Raw genomic sequence first — 15,143 nt, 5'->3', positions numbered from 1 at the left:
TACTGTAAACTGTACTGTTAACTGTACCAAGATTTCCCCCAAGTCCTTATTGGCCAATCTAATTAATTTATCCCACTGAGCTTTGACATTAACTTCAGCTTAATGACACAGGTACCAGTTCCCCAAGACAGTAATTTAAGTTCCTTCATGCTTTGCATGTCTTTCTAAGGGAAAGATCTGAAGTGGAAAAAAATCATTTTACTGCATTTCACTGACTTACTTTTGTACCATATCACAGAAATTGCTTGTATACCTCTGAAGTGATACAAGGCTGATCTTTGTTCTGCATCTTAGAAAGTTGGGCACATTGTATAGTTATATATCTTGAGGATACCCTTACCCTAACCTCTAAGTGGAATATTTAAAGCTTAAAATTAAATTTTAATGATCAGATTTCACTTTAAAAGCCTGTAGTGGAAATTTAGCTGCACGGAGCTCTGAATAATATAGGAGGTGCTGGTAAGCAGTTATTCTTCCAGGTGAAATCCAGGCGGCTTGCTTTGGGATAGGAGATGGTTTGTGTGATGGACTTTGTGCAAAACATTCAGGCTCCCTCTAGTGAAGCTGCGTGTTGTTGCAGCTTTCAAGGATAGAACTCACTGTAGGTGAAGGGTTCTTTTACTTCTGGATGTGGCTGTGTCAGTGACAGCAGAACCTCTGAACCGGGTCGGATCCAAGTTCAGGACCTGAGTTATACTGTGTATCAATGAGCTGGGGCAGCTCAAAAGGCTCCTGTCATTTAGAAGCAAGGATGTTTCCTAGGAACCGTAAGAGAAAGCTGTTTCCATTAGGTGATACCTTGTTCAAATGAGAAAATGCAGACTGATAGAAAACTGCATTTCACTTGAAGCACACATTGCACAGAATTATTGGTAATGAATGCACAACAGAGCTTTTCCCTGCAGAGAAACTTTGATTCTTTAATTGCAGAACTTCATTTTCAACAGTAATGCTTGCCTCCAACGAGGAATGGCTGAGACTAAATGTGACAGTGCCATTCCTGCATTAAATCCACAAGAGATCAAATATACCTTCATTTGACACAGATTATTTGACATAATTTAAGGCATTTAACACACTTCACCAGCTGAAATAGCAGCACCATCTGTAATCACAGAGCGAGCGCAGCAGGAGGTATTTTGTAGCTTATATCATGGAGCTGCTCCATTTTAATACATGGATTTATTCTATGGAACTGTGTTATTTTTGAAGTGGCTTTGGCAGAAAGAGAGTATTTGTCTTTACAGCATAGCAGCCATTCCCCCATTTAGGATGTACAGGCAAATTCTCAGTACTCCATCTGGGTTACTCCTGATGTTGGTTTCACACCTGATCAGTGGGTCAGTGAATGAGAGACTGCTGGTGAAAGACAGAGATGAACAGATAACACTGTAACTCATCTTTCTTCCAACACCGCAAGAAAAGAAAGCATTCCTATAAGGGATACTCTCTAGCAGCTTGTTAATCATGTAATGTAGTGCCCAGCTTACTGATCCCAGTGAGGTAATAGTGATTTCCTGAATCATGCAGTGTTACTTCAAGCCAAAGTGACTCTTAGTTGAGAGGAAACCAAAAGGTGATGGTCTGTGGGATTCTCCCCAGCCACTCATTCTTCCTGAAGTAACAGAGTTGTGCTTTTTCAGCTCTGAAGAAACTAAGTAAACTCAATTTTACATACTTCATATATAGATACTAGCTCTCGTATGCAGTGATTGTAGTTAGAGAAGTTAATTTTGTAGGCATTTGACACATTCATTAAAAATAAACAACAAATAACCATTTAGAAGCAAGGCTTCAAGAGAAGAGATACAGTTAGCTGCCTTAGCTGGGTATGTAGTGCTATGTAGGACACGGGAAGAACTGGTCCACGCCCCAAGACACACAAAGGACAGAAGAAACAATGAGCAAAGCCCTGCAGGATGGATCCACATGGAAAGGAACAGTCTCTTGGTGACCACAAGGGAAGGCGGTTCTTTTCAGATAGGAGAAGGATTCTATTTTGAGTGCTAAAGCAGGTTCTTTTCAGACATGTTACCCAGGATTCTATTTGGAGTGCTAAAGCAGAGTGGGGGGGAAAAAGCAGCAACTCCAAGGGAACAGCTTGTAAACAAAGTGGCCAAGTGAGCTTAAGGTGCAGGTGTTGAGATATCTGGTGTAAGGGAGTTACCTACAGCCTTTGGTGCTGTCACCTTCCAGTGGTTTAAGTGCTGAAGGTGCAGTTTGACTTAGCAAGACCCAAGAGCCTCGCACTGGAGCCTGGGGGAGAGAAGCACTCCCTTGACTGTGCTTGTGGACACTTTTCCTCCCTGTAGAGCTGGGGTGATGATATATGTATAGTACTGTATGTATTTTAGTGCATTTCCTTTCTGTCATCAGACCACAGCTGAGCTCCATCAGCTCTGTGTGGGTACAAAGAAGGGAATGGAGATGTGCTCAGGGCAGGTTGAGCAGGCAGTGCTGCTCATACAGCTCCTGCGTGATGCCATAAACATCACGGATGTGGGGCAGAGCATCGCCCAGCATCTCCACAGCCTCCTCAGGGCCTCCCACGTTCATCACCTCCAGGAAGGCGTCGCGTGACGGCAGTGCACAGAATGCCACAACGGCTGCCTTGCGGACGACCCAGGGGTGATAAGCAGCCAGCGAGGCGTTGTAGCTGTCCGTGCAGATGGCTGACGTGCTGGCATCCTGCTGGGCGGTGCGCAGCCCTTCTAGGAACAGCTGCAGCCAACGCAGGGCGCGGTGCAGCCGCAGAATGGTCCTGCAGCCTGAGTCGGGGTGGGACGATCGCCGTTGCAGGTCGACCAGCCCTCTGCTCAGCTCGTAGCTCACCATGGACTGCAGAGTGCGGTACTCCTCCCGCCGCTCCCCGCCGCAGTAGCTCTCCATGATCTGGATTTTGGTCACCGCGTCCTTGGAGATGAAGGAGAAGATGGCGCCCAAGCCGTTCAGGAAGCTGAAGGGATAAATGGAGTGTATAGAAAGCGGAAGCCGCCAGGTGTGTGTCATAGAATCACAAGGTTGGAAACAAGATCATCTAGTCCACTTGTCCTCTCATTGCCACTGCAAACTAAACCATACCTTGTAGCTCCTCATCCAGACGCCTCCTGAACGCTGCCAGGGACGGCGACTCCACCACCTCCCTGTGCAGCCATTGCAGTGCCTGACCACTGAGAGAAAAAGCTCTTCCTCGTGTCCAACCTGAACCTCCTCTGGTACAACTTATGGCCATTTCCTCAGGTCCTGGTCGTTGCCTGGGAGAAGAGGCCAAACCCCTCCTCACCACAGCCTCCCTTCAGGTAATCATAGAGTGCACTGAGGTCTCCCCGGAGCCTCCTCTTCTCCACACTCAACAATCCCATCTCCCTCAGCCTCTCCCTGTAAGATTCGCGCTCCGCACCCCTCACCAGTTCCACTGCCCTTCTCTCGACACGCTCCATGGCCTCAATGTCTTTTTTTCGTAGCGAGTGGCCCAAAACTGAACGCAACGACTCGAGCCGCGTCCTCACCATTGCCGACTACAGAGGGACGATCGCCTCCCTGCTCCTGCTGACCCTCTCGCTCACGTTCATAACGCACTCACCGCACGAGTCCCCTCCATCCTTGGAGGTACGGGCCCAGCAGCACCTCGCGCTGCTCCGTCACGCACGCCTGGAAGGCGGCCAGCACCTCCCTCAGGCTGAAGGCGCCCGGCGCCGCCGCCATCTTGCCGGCGGGAGGAACCGCGCATGCGCGGGACGCTGAGGAGAAGGGCGGGAGCGGGGCGGCACCGACGGAGCGGCGTCCGCCTGCGGCTGCGGGCCTCGCTGTTGTGAGGGCTGCGTTCGGAACGCTTTTCATCCAGATCGAAGCTAAACCTCTTCTTTCTATTTGAGAATGGGCCTGCAGCCTGCGATATGACCGTTAAAATAACCGCACTTCCGGGCCGCGCCGCCTCGTAGGTCGTTTCCAGAAGAACCCCGCCGCGCTTTGAGCTTCGAGGGGGGTTGGAAGGGGTTAAAATGCCCGAAATCAAGGTGACGCCGCTCGGTAAGTCCCGCCTTCGGCCCCCCGCTGTGGGTCCGCGCCGAGCGTTGCGGAGCCGCCGCGTTATGGCGCCCCCTTGACTCGCTGCAGGCGCCGGGCAGGACGTGGGGCGCAGCTGCATCCTGGTGTCCATCGCGGGGAAGAACGTGATGCTGGACTGCGGGATGCACATGGGTTACAACGACGATGTGAGTACGGCAGGGAGGAGAACGCGGTTCATCTGTTTGTTGGCGCCGCTGGTTGTCCTCTCGTAGAATCGTAGCGCGGCTCGGGTTGGAAGGGAGTCTAAGGATCATCTCGTTCCAACCCCCTGCCACAAACAGAGCCACCAGGCTCTGCATTTAATACTAGACCAGGTTGCCCAGAACTCCATCCAGCCTGGTCTTAACGCCTCCAGAGCATCCACAGCCTCTCTGGGCAGCCCGTTCCAGCACCTCAGCACTCTCTCTGTGAAGACTTTCCCCCTGACATCCAATCTAAACCTTCCCTCCTCGACTTTAAAACCATTCCTCCTGTCTTATTGCTATCTACCCTTGTATAAAGTTGATTCTTCTCCTTTTTATAATCCCCTTTTAAACACTGGAAGGCTTCAATAGGGTCTCCTCGCAGCTTTCTCTTCTCCAGGCTGAACAAGCCCTGCTCCCTCAGCCTGTAGGGGAGCTCATCCTTTTTCCTTCTGACTCTTCCTTCAGGTGAGTATCCATGACGTTGCCTGTAGCTCTTACTGTGTTGCTGAGAGCAGCTCAGTCTTGCCTTGAGATGGTTTACAGCATCCAATGTAGCAGGTGGTTCCTGCTGGTGGTCCCTGCAGTTAATGATGTAGCACTGAGTGGCTTTGTTTTGGGTTGGTAACCTGCACTTCAATTCTTTGCAGAGGCGCTTTCCTGACTTTTCCTACATTACTCAGAATGGGAGGCTGACTGACTTTCTAGACTGCGTGATCATCAGGTGAGAAAGCTTCCTTCCTGATCACAACTGAAACGGGAAGTAGGCAAGTTTTGTTTCTAAAGGGAAAAAAAGTTCTTCTGTTTTGTGGAGTGCTTTGTAGAGGTGAAGCAAGCTGTGAGAACCAGACATCTTAAGTTGCTGTTTAATGTCTTTATCCTTTCTGTCTCTTTTGTAGCCACTTCCATTTGGACCATTGTGGAGCTCTCCCCTATTTCAGTGAGATGGTTGGCTACGATGGGCCCATTTATATGACACATCCTACCAAGGCCATCTGTCCTATTCTCCTGGAAGACTACAGGAAAATAACTGTAGATAAGAAAGGGGAAACCAACTTCTTCACGTCCCAGATGATTAAAGACTGCATGAAAAAAGTGGTTGCTGTGCATCTTCATCAGACAGTTCAGGTAAATGACCGTTTCTGCATAGGCTTGGATTGGACCTACTGAACTGTTGTGGAAGGCAGAGCAGTTTTCTGTTTGTGAAGTGCTTACCATGGTGTTTGCATGTGTGCAGGTGGATGAGGAGCTGGAGATCAAGGCGTACTATGCAGGCCACGTGCTGGGAGCAGCCATGTTCCAGATCAAGGTTGGATGTGAGTCGGTTGTGTACACTGTAAGTATGCACAGCAGCAGTTACAGATGCCTACATTTCCTTTTAATAGCCTGTTCCATTAGCTCAAGAAAATAAATGGATTTCCCTTCCTCTCTTAGGGTGATTATAACATGACACCAGACAGACATCTAGGGTAAGTAGGAAGCTGAGTTTCTGTGAACTGTTATTTATTTCAAGCAGGGCAATTTTACCACAACTTCTGTTAATATATAGGAGCTTACCAGCATTGATTCTTTATTCTTTGATGAGAGGCTGGGATGCTTAATGATGTCTTTCCAGTAAAGATAAATGCAAGTGTGAATTACGAGGAGGATCAGAGTCAAATTGAGTCCCCAGGACAGACCTTAATGTAATCTTTTTCACTGTACTCATATTAATCCATTTTTAAGGCTGTGTGGTAATTGGATTTAGATGTTTGAAATGCATTATTGTTGTGGTATCTTCCACAAGCATTTGCTTTTTAAGAGAGTGCCAGTCACCACCTTTAACACTGCTTTTCTTTTTGCTGGCTGTAAGAGTTTTTTAACATTCACAATGCTTAGAAAGCATTAAAAAATTAAACAAATAACAGACTGAAAAATTGCTTTTCAAAATCCATGGAGTTGGTCTCTATTCTGAGCGGGGTTAAATTCTACCTCCACATGGAGATAGTGACATTCTGCAGCTGAGACCTGCAGAGAAGTGTTGGATGCTTGCTCTTGATTTGATGATTTATTAAAGAATCCTTTTGTTTCAGTGCTGCCTGGATTGATAAGTGTCGCCCCGATTTATTAATAACAGAATCCACCTATGCCACAACTATCAGAGACTCCAAACGCTGCAGAGAAAGAGACTTCCTGAAGAAAGTTCATGAGACTGTGGAACGAGGAGGAAAGGTAGAGCACTCTGATGATCCAAGTGATGTGTTTTCTGCTCTCTGTGAAGCTCTTGTTGAGCAGTGGTAATGCTGCAGTGCTATCTATGTGCTCTTCAGGTTTCACAGACTAAATCATGTCTCTGTTGCAGGTTCTTATCCCAGTTTTTGCCCTTGGTCGTGCCCAGGAACTTTGTATTTTACTGGAAACATTCTGGTGAGTGCAGTCTCTTTGGTGCATGTTCCTCCCCCTTGTCCTCTTCACGTGGATGTCCTCAAGGTTTCTACAATTCTTTTCTATTTGGTACAAATACTCTCCTTAGTTTTCCTCTGCACGTTGGCCCATAGTGCCATGTGAGAAGTGCTTCTTTCCACGTATCACTTATTTATCAGTGTTTCTGACTCTAGGCAGTAAACTGAACGTGTTCCTCTCTAGGGCCATTCTCTCCTCCTTCCCCAGGCACTTGGTACCAGCAGTAGTTTGATGGCATCTTTGCCACATTGTGAAACTGTTTTTATGTGGAAGGGAAGAAAGAGGAAAAAAAAAAAGCGTTCAACTTTTTTATAAGCATCGTATGGAAATGTTTCTGGTAATACCAGAGTAAATGCATAATGATACAGGATTGTCATAATATTGACTGATGGTTTCCTGAGAGCGTGTTGTGCCCAGAAATCTTTGGAGACTACAGAGGTTCATGGACTTTGAGCACAGAGAGCTAAGATACTAATTTGTTCCTCACCTGTGTCTGGATCTCTTCTTTCTCCAGGGAAAGAATGAACTTGAAAGCTCCAATTTATTTTTCCACTGGTCTGACAGAGAAGGCTAATCACTATTACAAGCTCTTCATCACATGGACTAATCAGAAAATCCGGAAGACGTTTGTGCAGAGAAACATGTTTGAGTTCAAACACATCAAAGCATTTGATAGAGCCTTTGCAGATAATCCAGGACCAATGGTAGGCTGACATTAACAGTTGAGGCTGCATTATAGTCTTGTTGTAGTAAGCGTGCTGTAATGTGTATTTAGTGGATTCTCTTCACAGTTTTAGGAAATTTATATGTAATGATATTTTAAATAAACACACACTTTTTCTGCTGTTATTTTTGACACATCTTTGAATTCTAGGTTGTGTTTGCAACACCTGGTATGCTTCACGCAGGGCAGTCCCTGCAGATCTTCAGGAAATGGGCAGGGAATGAAAAGAATATGGTAAGAAATTCTGTTTCCTAAGTGATATTTTGTATTAATGTGATAGTGTTACAGATACCATTGTAAGAACAAAGGTTTTTCTAAGTGTGTGGGGCTAAATGATCCTGGTTTCTTTCTCAGGTCATCATGCCAGGCTATTGCGTGCAGGGAACGGTGGGCCATAAGATTCTGAGTGGACAACGCAAGCTGGAAATGGAGGGAAGACAAATAGTGAGTTTTATTTTCAATGAGGATTGTTTTGGGGAAGATTTTTGGGACTTTAGGTGGCAATTAGACACCATATGTTTTCTATATCTATATATCTATAGGGGAATATGCTGCATGTAACATGGGAAATACCTGAGTAACGTTTCAATTCAGACTGGAACCAGGCTGTTTTGTCATTGCTCTGGCAATAGTGTGTCTTCTCAGCCATTCTGTAGCCCATGGTTTTTGTCAGAAGAGTATTAATGACTTTGTTTGATAAGTAGACCCTGTCAGTCAGGTAGCAGTGATACAGTTTCACACTGAAGGGGATATTGAAGCTGATCCTGAGCGTACTGAAGTGTTGATGTGTTTTGGCAGATGTGTGGAAGGAACTGTGCTCTGAAAATGCAATTTGACTCTGAGTTATTGGGAGCTTTTCTGAATATCGATGTATTTCACCTCTGCTGTCAAGCAGCTTCCTCCTCACCTGAATTTCCCATTCCAAGGGCATAGAACACTTGGATTGGGAAATTAGGTTGCAGAGATCAAGTGTTCCCAATCTAAGTGTTATTTAAAGAAAATATGGAGAGGTCTCAGTCAGTTTGCACATGGTATACAAGGCAAAGTGGCTCCTGATTCACAGCACCTCTGCTCCCCACCCCTCCTCTTGCAGCTGGAAGTGAAGATGCAGGTGGAGTACATGTCCTTCAGTGCCCACGCTGATGCCAAGGGAATCATGCAGCTGATTCGCCAGGCTGAGCCACGCAATGTCCTGCTGGTCCACGGGGAAGCAAAGAAAATGGAGTTTCTGAAGCAGAAAATAGAGCAGGAATTTCGTACGTACACTTTTGGTACTGAAAACAGTAGAAAGAAGAAGGAAAGCTGTACGTTTACATAATTAATTTACTGGTAATCAGTTTAGAGTTAGGAATAGTGTGATCTACAGAACCTGTCAGCCTCAAGAAATCGGTATCTGTAGTGTATACTGACATATTAAGCCCATTTAATTTTAATGTCCATTAGGCTTCAAGTGATGGTACATTGTGATTGTGATGTTTCATTTGCATTGTTCTGGTTCAGCATTTACTGCATTTGTATTTCTTCAGACTTAGAAACAGCAGAGGCAGGCGTGTATCAGAAATGTTAATTTAGCAACATTAATTGTGGGGAATGAGATCCAGATGGGGTGGGAAAAAATAATTTCTGACTTAAAAGATGAGTAGAGAAAGCAGAGAACACACGCTGGGTGGCTGTTTACTTTTCAGTACTTTGTTATGGGCATCAGAGTGCTGCACCAGTCCTAACATTGTTTCTTTACACTGCAGATGTCAACTGTTACATGCCTGCAAATGGAGAGACCACAACTATATTTACCAATCCCAGCATTCCAGTAGACATTTCCCTGGGACTCTTGAAGAGAGAAACAGCAATAGGTGACACATTTTTCAACCAAGAGTTACATATTTCGGGTCCCGTCCCTCCATTGCAATTTTAGCACGTGAATTAGGTGGAAAGAGCATTGCAGGGCTATTATAGCAGTCCCTCCTGTGTAAGAACAGGTTGTACAGTGTTTTGAGTGGGTGAGAGGGGCTTCTGTGAAGTGAGGTAGGTACTGTGCTGGGGTGGGTGTTCAACAGTGTTAAAAACAACAACAAAAAAAAGAGGCACAAAGTTATCTTGCTTGCTTTTCATTGCCCATTTGCTGTGAAAATGAAGTTCAAGTGTGCTTTTGCTGTTGAGGACTGGAATTACTTTAATAAATTCAACGTAAGAAAAATCTTAAAGCTTCTCATATCAGGAAATGATATGGGAAGAGAGAGATGTCTGGAGCCCCAGCAGTGACTTAAACGCCGTGTGCTTTGTTTTAAGGCATAGATGAACTAAGATGTCATAGTCTGCAGGCCTCAGCTGAGACTTGGAAATCCATTGAGTCCTAGAGCAGTTGTCTTAGGTGTGTAACACATAAACACAGTATCATTAACCCTGTTGTCTTTCTCTTCCCTTGGCTTAGGTCTCTTACCAGATGCCAAGAAGCCAAAGCTTATGCATGGCACGCTGATTATGAAGGATAACGTAAGTAACGCTTAGGGGCTACAGAGGGGAAATAAAACCTCAGTGTGCACAAGGAAATAGTTCCTAGTGAGTTTGCACTCTTCCTCTGCAGAGCTTCCGCCTGGTTTCTCCTGAGCAGGCCCTGAAGGAGCTGGGCCTTGCAGAACATCAGCTGCGCTTCACCTGCCGTGTTCACATTCAGGACCCGAGGAAAGAACACGAGACTGTGCTCCGTGTGTACAACCATCTCAAAGGGTAAGCCATTTCTTGGCTGCATTTGGCTGGTTTTTCCCCTTGGGCTGAATGATTGCATCATTCTTAATAGAGGCAGCCCTTCCAGATTGATAGCACGGAATAAAGAAAATTTCCTGCATCTCCAAAGACAGTAACTGCTCTAGATGTCAATCTTTTTAGCTACTGTAACCATAGGAGCAGTTATAGATCAGCAGCAGGGGTTCCTAATCAGCAGATGCACTCATGGTCTTGGCCAAGCTAGTGCAGTCCCCTCCAAAATAAATTTAATACCTTCTGTCTCACCAGGGTCCTGAAGGATTACTCAGTACAGCATCTCCCTGATGGTTCTATAACAGTCGAGTCCATCCTTATCCAAGCCACAGCACACTCAGAGGATCAAGGAACCAAAGTTCTGCTCGTATCCTGGACTTACCAGGTAGGAATACTTGAAAACATACATTTTAAGTAATTCTAATTGGTCTTAACATCTTACAATCCAAAACAGGCCTGCAGGGTAGCAACAGAGGGTGGGCATATTTTATGAAGTAGGAATAAAACTTCACCCTGTAACCAGAAAGTTCATTAAGACAAAGTTGTGCTAAGATTAGATAGTTATTTTCCTCAAGAATATACTTCTTATAGCTGCATTTTGAATGCTTTTTTTTATAGCGAGGAACTGCCTTCTTGAAAGCAGAACAAAAAAAAAAAAATTCAACGGATCTTCATTCTTTGCTTTCAAGAAAAATAATCATTTATTCTAAAAGAGAGAACTCAGAGATCCAGACACCTCATTTGACAACCACAAGCTGGTATTTTGAGAGAACACCTAAGAATACATTTGTGCTAACTGCATTCATTTCCATTTTTGAACACTGCTGCTGTTGCATCCAAGAGTTATTTTAGCCTATTTCTAGGTAGCAGAAATGGGAAAGAGTCAAGTGGACAATCACTTTCATCCTGATTTTCTTTTCTATAGGATGAAGAACTAGGCAGCTATCTCACATCCCTGCTGAAAAAGGGACTGCCCCAGAGTTCATCTTGAGCCACAGAGCAGCAGGCACAGTTGGTGCTTCAGAAAAGTACAGATCTTATTTTGTTTACATTATTAAAACAAAACTGGAAAAACATTTGACAGAGGAACTTCACTATCTGTTCATTAGCCACAGTGAGAGTGTTCAGCAGTACCAGTCTTCCTCTATTTGGAAACAGGTCTAGGTTTGTCACTGCAGCCTGTTTTTAAGAAGTCCTGAAGAACAAACTTCACATCACTTTACAAAGTAAGGTAAGAGAGATTCAGCATTCTATTACTCCCACAGCTCATTTTCTTTAAAACCTCAGCAATGCCATTCTAGCTTTTTGTTCACAAAAGTAACTAGAAGCAACAGCCACGCAGTGAACCCTGTCCTGCACTGACCTGAAGGCCTGGGTTCTGTGCATGGGGCAGAACAGCTCCCTGGGTGTAGCCATTAAGAGTGTCATTAAAGGTTATTATCAGGGAGTCTTCTTGCTGAAGGGCCAAAATGAGAAGCTTTCAAAGCTTCAAAATTAAAATGCAAAGCAGAAATATAACGTAAGCAGAAGTACGAAGCTTTAAACATATTGTTTACCCAGCAGCTTCACTTTCACTGAGGGAAGCCTGAATAACAGCTGACAAGCCTTAAAGAAACCTGCACCTTCTTGATGTAGTTTCTAGTAGAATATATATATATAAAAAAAAATCCTCCTCTGTCCACACCATAACACTTGTGGTTAATTGCAGAGAAGTCCCTGCAGTGCTGCAAGTCCTTCCATTGTTTGTTAAGGGAGATGGCATAGGAAGATGGCAGTGGGGCTGTTTGGCTGTTACCAAAATCTCATCCTCTAAAGTTACTGGTTTTTAAGCAAGTTGAGTCAGGCCCATGGCTTCCTGGTGACTGGTAACTCGTGAATGATAAATTCTTTCCTCTTGTGATGGTACAGTCCCACTCTGCGGGTAGAAAGCTCAGCAGTTCTCTGCTGAGAAGCTGTGTGATTCTGTTAATACAGGAGAAAGGGTGAAACGTATCAGACACATCATCATCACTTAATCAGTCATAAGGAAAAAAAAAGACATTTGAACAGTACAGCACAGTGTAAGTTGTGCAAGTTGTGTAGGAACAGATGACTTTCCCCAGTGACTTTATGGAGAGGAGCTTGTTTACCACTGCACAGGGTTAACTGATAAATGCTCTCATCTGTTATCTTCTAATATTGTTTCTAAGAGATGGCCAGCTTGACTTTACAGGCATGTGATTCTACAATGCCTGTACCCAAGTACTCCTCAGGAAGCCAATTAACTGATTCATAAGAAGGGAAGAAGCAGCCCTTATTTGGCTGTGGAATGTAGGCAGTTTGTGAACACAGCTGACTACAGCGTACACCCAGGGAGAAAACACAGGATCCCTCCAAAAAAGGGAAAAGCCAAGCAGTACTGCAGGGATTCACTCAGCTTTCAGGGTTAGCATCAATAAGGAGGCTGGTTTGTTTTAAGTAACCCTTTCCTGTGCTGCATTCCAGAATCAAGCCTTATGTCCCAAGGAGGCAAGAACACCAGTGTGTATGAATATGGTGTCTCAGCATATTTGATCTGGACTACAGGCTCCCTCAAGTGCTGTTATAGCTGGCTAACAAAAATATATAACCATTAGACACTTTCCTCCAGTGCTGCCTTGATGTAATAACCACTGTATGAAAGAATGATAGATATCACAGGTTTGATTTCAAGCAGCAGTTAGAAAGATGGCTAGTGTACTTACCTGGAGTAGGTCAGTTGATTCCATCTCTCTGTTTTTTATTTTCACATCTCTGGTGTAGTTTATAAATATAGGAGTACTCTCCAAGTTTCTGATCACAGATGGTGTACACCACTTTAGACCTGAATCTGAACCTGAAGTTGAAGTGCCACGTCCTGCTAGAAGAGGTGAAGTAGTACAGGAACGGGTTAAGGCAACAGTTGAAACTCACCAGGGCTAAGGTGATCCTTCGCATTTTATAGATCAGCTTAGTAAACCATTTGTTCTGGATGACCTGGCTTCTCATTAAAAAATGGAGGAAATGGGTGAGGTGGTATGGGAGAAAGCAGAGAGTACAAATGAGCAAGATGATGTAGATGGTAGTCAGAGCTTTCCTCTTGCGAATGCTGTGTTTGATCTGGGAGATCCTCCTCGCAATGAGAGGGTAGCAGATCAGAATGATGGAAAACGGGATGACAAAACCAAAAACCAAGGCCAAGATGTTGTAAAGGGCCATGCGAGAAATCCAGCTGCTCCTTGCAAAGTTCTCAAAACACATGGTGGTGTTCCTGAGCCCTTTGTTGTGGAGGGGACCACCAAGAATGAGCGCAACCATGATGCTTAGGGCAACCACCCAAAGGATTGTGGCCACCACCACATAGTGAGTGACTCTGATCTGGATGTACGTGAAGGGGTGCAGCACTGCAATGTAACGATCGACACAAATGCAGGTGAAAAAGACAATGCTTAGATAGATGTTGATGTAGTACAAAGTCCCAGTTATCCTACAAGCCATGTCACCAAAGATCCAATTGTTCCGATTCAGGTGGTAATGAATTTTAAAAGGCAACACACAAACAAACAAGGTGTCTGCCAGAGCTAGGTTTATCATGTAGATGTAGGAAGGAGAAGTATGCCTTGCTTTGTTAGACAGGAGGTACAGGGCTGAGATGTTTTCTATCAGTCCCAGCACAAACACAATGCTGTAGATGGTAGTAAACAAGGAATACTGGAAGTCTGCTTCCAACCTGACAGCTGTCCTGTTGGAGACACCTTCAGTCCAGGAAACGTTTGCCATGATTTCTGTTGAAGTGGAGGAATATCCAGCAGGATAGAAGTTATAAACCACCCCTTACCTCATGAGGTTCTTGAGTTTGAAGTGTTATTTCTTCTCACATGGTTAAGAACTAAAGCTATGCTTATCAGTGATGTTAGATCTGATGACACGTTTCAGGCAGCTGTGCTTGGTCAAGTTAGGTGGAAAGTGGTGTTGCTGTAAGAGGATAAATCATTTAAAACATGAGCATTTGAAGGTTACACAACAGCCCAATTATTTGCTGGCGTTTCAACACAAGATAGCAGTACTGAGTTAACAGAAGGGAGCTCCTAAAAGACGAGTTTGTGTTTGAAATAGGGAGAAAGAGGCACTACACAAGTAGGATGCCCCTCATCTAGGTCACTCACGTTACATAAACCTGCTGGAGAAGAGAACACTGCTTACGTGAATCTGAGTGACTAATCAAAAGAGAGACACCTTAACTGAAGAAGTCCTTAAACAGAGTGGAAAAAATGAATCCTCATTTTAAAGAAGTGTCTCAAGCTGGGCCATTGAAAGCACGAAAACACAAAGGTTGTTTGGTACTTTCCAAAGGAAATGCTGAAATTGCACTTCCTCCCAATAGTTATTTATCTACTGCAGTCAAAAGCACTGAAGATTACAACTGGAAGTTGTAGGGAACAAAACAGTTTCACTTTAGGTAGGCAGAGGAACGTATCTGCTCCCACAGGTCTTTCACCAAGCAGCACAGTATTTGCATACACACAAACAGAGGAGGATTAATTAGAAGAAAGCCAGGCACGTGCTGAGCCAGAACGTCAGGCACACTGAACTTGAAACAACCTTTATCTCAGTTTTGCCACTGAACATCTCTTTTCTACATTCAAAGTGTTGCAGCTGGGGAAAGATAAGGCAGAGGCTGGTAAAATCACTGAAAGAGCAAAGCAGAGAGGGGAGAGATTAGCTTCTGCTTCTCACAAGCACAATCAGGACATCTCTAGATATTACCAGACAACAGCTCCAAAACAACAACGATTTTTTCCGAATAGCAGATGCTTATGTTGTGGAGAAAAGTATCCCAAGGTTCTCTAACAGCTGCAACAAAATGTTTGTATGCTTCAAGCTAGATCAGACTGCTAACAGACTGCCTAAAACTGATGGCCCTCAGCTCCCTGCAGGATGGCTTCATGGCCTCACAAAGGCACAGAAGTTGT

General features: G+C 44.6%; 4 protein-coding genes and 1 long non-coding RNA gene across 5 annotated transcripts in view; 3 read left to right on the top strand and 2 right to left on the bottom strand.

Annotated features, from left to right (window-relative positions):
- The window catches only part of DVL1 (dishevelled segment polarity protein 1), a 67,450-nt gene extending 64,522 nt beyond the window's left edge, over positions 1–2,928 (top strand). Inside the window, exon 17 of the transcript XR_016459294.1 lies at positions 2,800–2,928. The gene's annotated coding sequence lies outside the window, so the exon portion shown is untranslated. The remainder of the gene's footprint in view (positions 1–2,799) is intronic.
- CPTP (ceramide-1-phosphate transfer protein) lies at positions 8–3,840 on the bottom strand. The gene is made up of 2 exons (XM_031613655.2): positions 3,584–3,840; positions 8–2,956 (listed from the first exon to the last, which is right to left on the bottom strand). The coding sequence occupies exons 1-2, from the start codon at positions 3,838–3,840 to the stop codon at positions 2,434–2,436; spliced, it is 780 nt and encodes a 259-aa protein (XP_031469515.2). The 3' UTR covers positions 8–2,433.
- Positions 3,749–11,249, top strand: INTS11 (integrator complex subunit 11). The gene is made up of 17 exons (XM_031613652.2): positions 3,749–4,029; positions 4,117–4,214; positions 4,901–4,974; positions 5,150–5,378; positions 5,488–5,586; positions 5,685–5,719; positions 6,323–6,461; positions 6,592–6,656; positions 7,207–7,396; positions 7,567–7,650; positions 7,771–7,860; positions 8,510–8,672; positions 9,162–9,269; positions 9,848–9,909; positions 10,001–10,143; positions 10,429–10,558; positions 11,099–11,249. The coding sequence occupies exons 1-17, from the start codon at positions 4,002–4,004 to the stop codon at positions 11,162–11,164; spliced, it is 1,803 nt and encodes a 600-aa protein (XP_031469512.1). The 5' UTR covers positions 3,749–4,001; the 3' UTR covers positions 11,165–11,249.
- A 23-nt stretch (positions 11,250–11,272) lies between these two features.
- LOC116242707 (lysophosphatidic acid receptor 6-like) lies at positions 11,273–13,951 on the bottom strand. Its single transcript, XM_031613653.2, has 2 exons — positions 12,897–13,951; positions 11,273–12,135 (listed from the first exon to the last, which is right to left on the bottom strand). The coding sequence occupies exon 1, from the start codon at positions 13,948–13,950 to the stop codon at positions 12,907–12,909; it is 1,044 nt and encodes a 347-aa protein (XP_031469513.1). The 5' UTR covers position 13,951; the 3' UTR covers positions 11,273–12,135; positions 12,897–12,906.
- The window catches only part of LOC116242711 (uncharacterized), a 19,424-nt gene continuing 15,600 nt past the window's right edge, over positions 11,320–15,143 (top strand). Inside the window, exon 1 of the long non-coding RNA XR_016459297.1 lies at positions 11,320–11,404. This is a non-coding gene — a long non-coding RNA (uncharacterized LOC116242711). The remainder of the gene's footprint in view (positions 11,405–15,143) is intronic.

This window comes from Phasianus colchicus, chromosome 22, assembly GCF_987193195.1.
Source record: "Phasianus colchicus chromosome 22, bPhaCol1.hap1.1, whole genome shotgun sequence".
Lineage (NCBI taxonomy): Eukaryota > Metazoa > Chordata > Aves > Galliformes > Phasianidae > Phasianus > Phasianus colchicus.
Note: the sequence above shows the minus strand (reverse complement) of the source record. Positions and strands in the feature narration are given on the sequence as shown.

Bases quoted from the DNA above. Each gene is read 5' to 3' on its own strand.
- CPTP (XM_031613655.2), bottom strand. From the start codon at position 3,840: ATGAAAAGCGTTCCGAACGCAGCCCTCACAACAGCGAGGCCCGCAGCC. The intron at 2,957-3,583 runs GTGAGTGCGTTA...TTATCCCTTCAG, and splicing joins GGATGGAGGGGACTCGTGCG to CTTCCTGAACGGCTTGGGCG.
- INTS11 (XM_031613652.2), top strand. From the start codon at position 4,002: ATGCCCGAAATCAAGGTGACGCCGCTCG. The intron at 7,651-7,770 runs GTAAGAAATTCT...TTTCTTTCTCAG, and splicing joins CAGGGAATGAAAAGAATATG to GTCATCATGCCAGGCTATTG. The intron at 7,861-8,509 runs GTGAGTTTTATT...CTCCTCTTGCAG, and splicing joins AAATGGAGGGAAGACAAATA to CTGGAAGTGAAGATGCAGGT.
- LOC116242707 (XM_031613653.2), bottom strand. From the start codon at position 13,950: ATGGCAAACGTTTCCTGGACTGAAGGTGTCTCCAACAGGACAGCTGTC.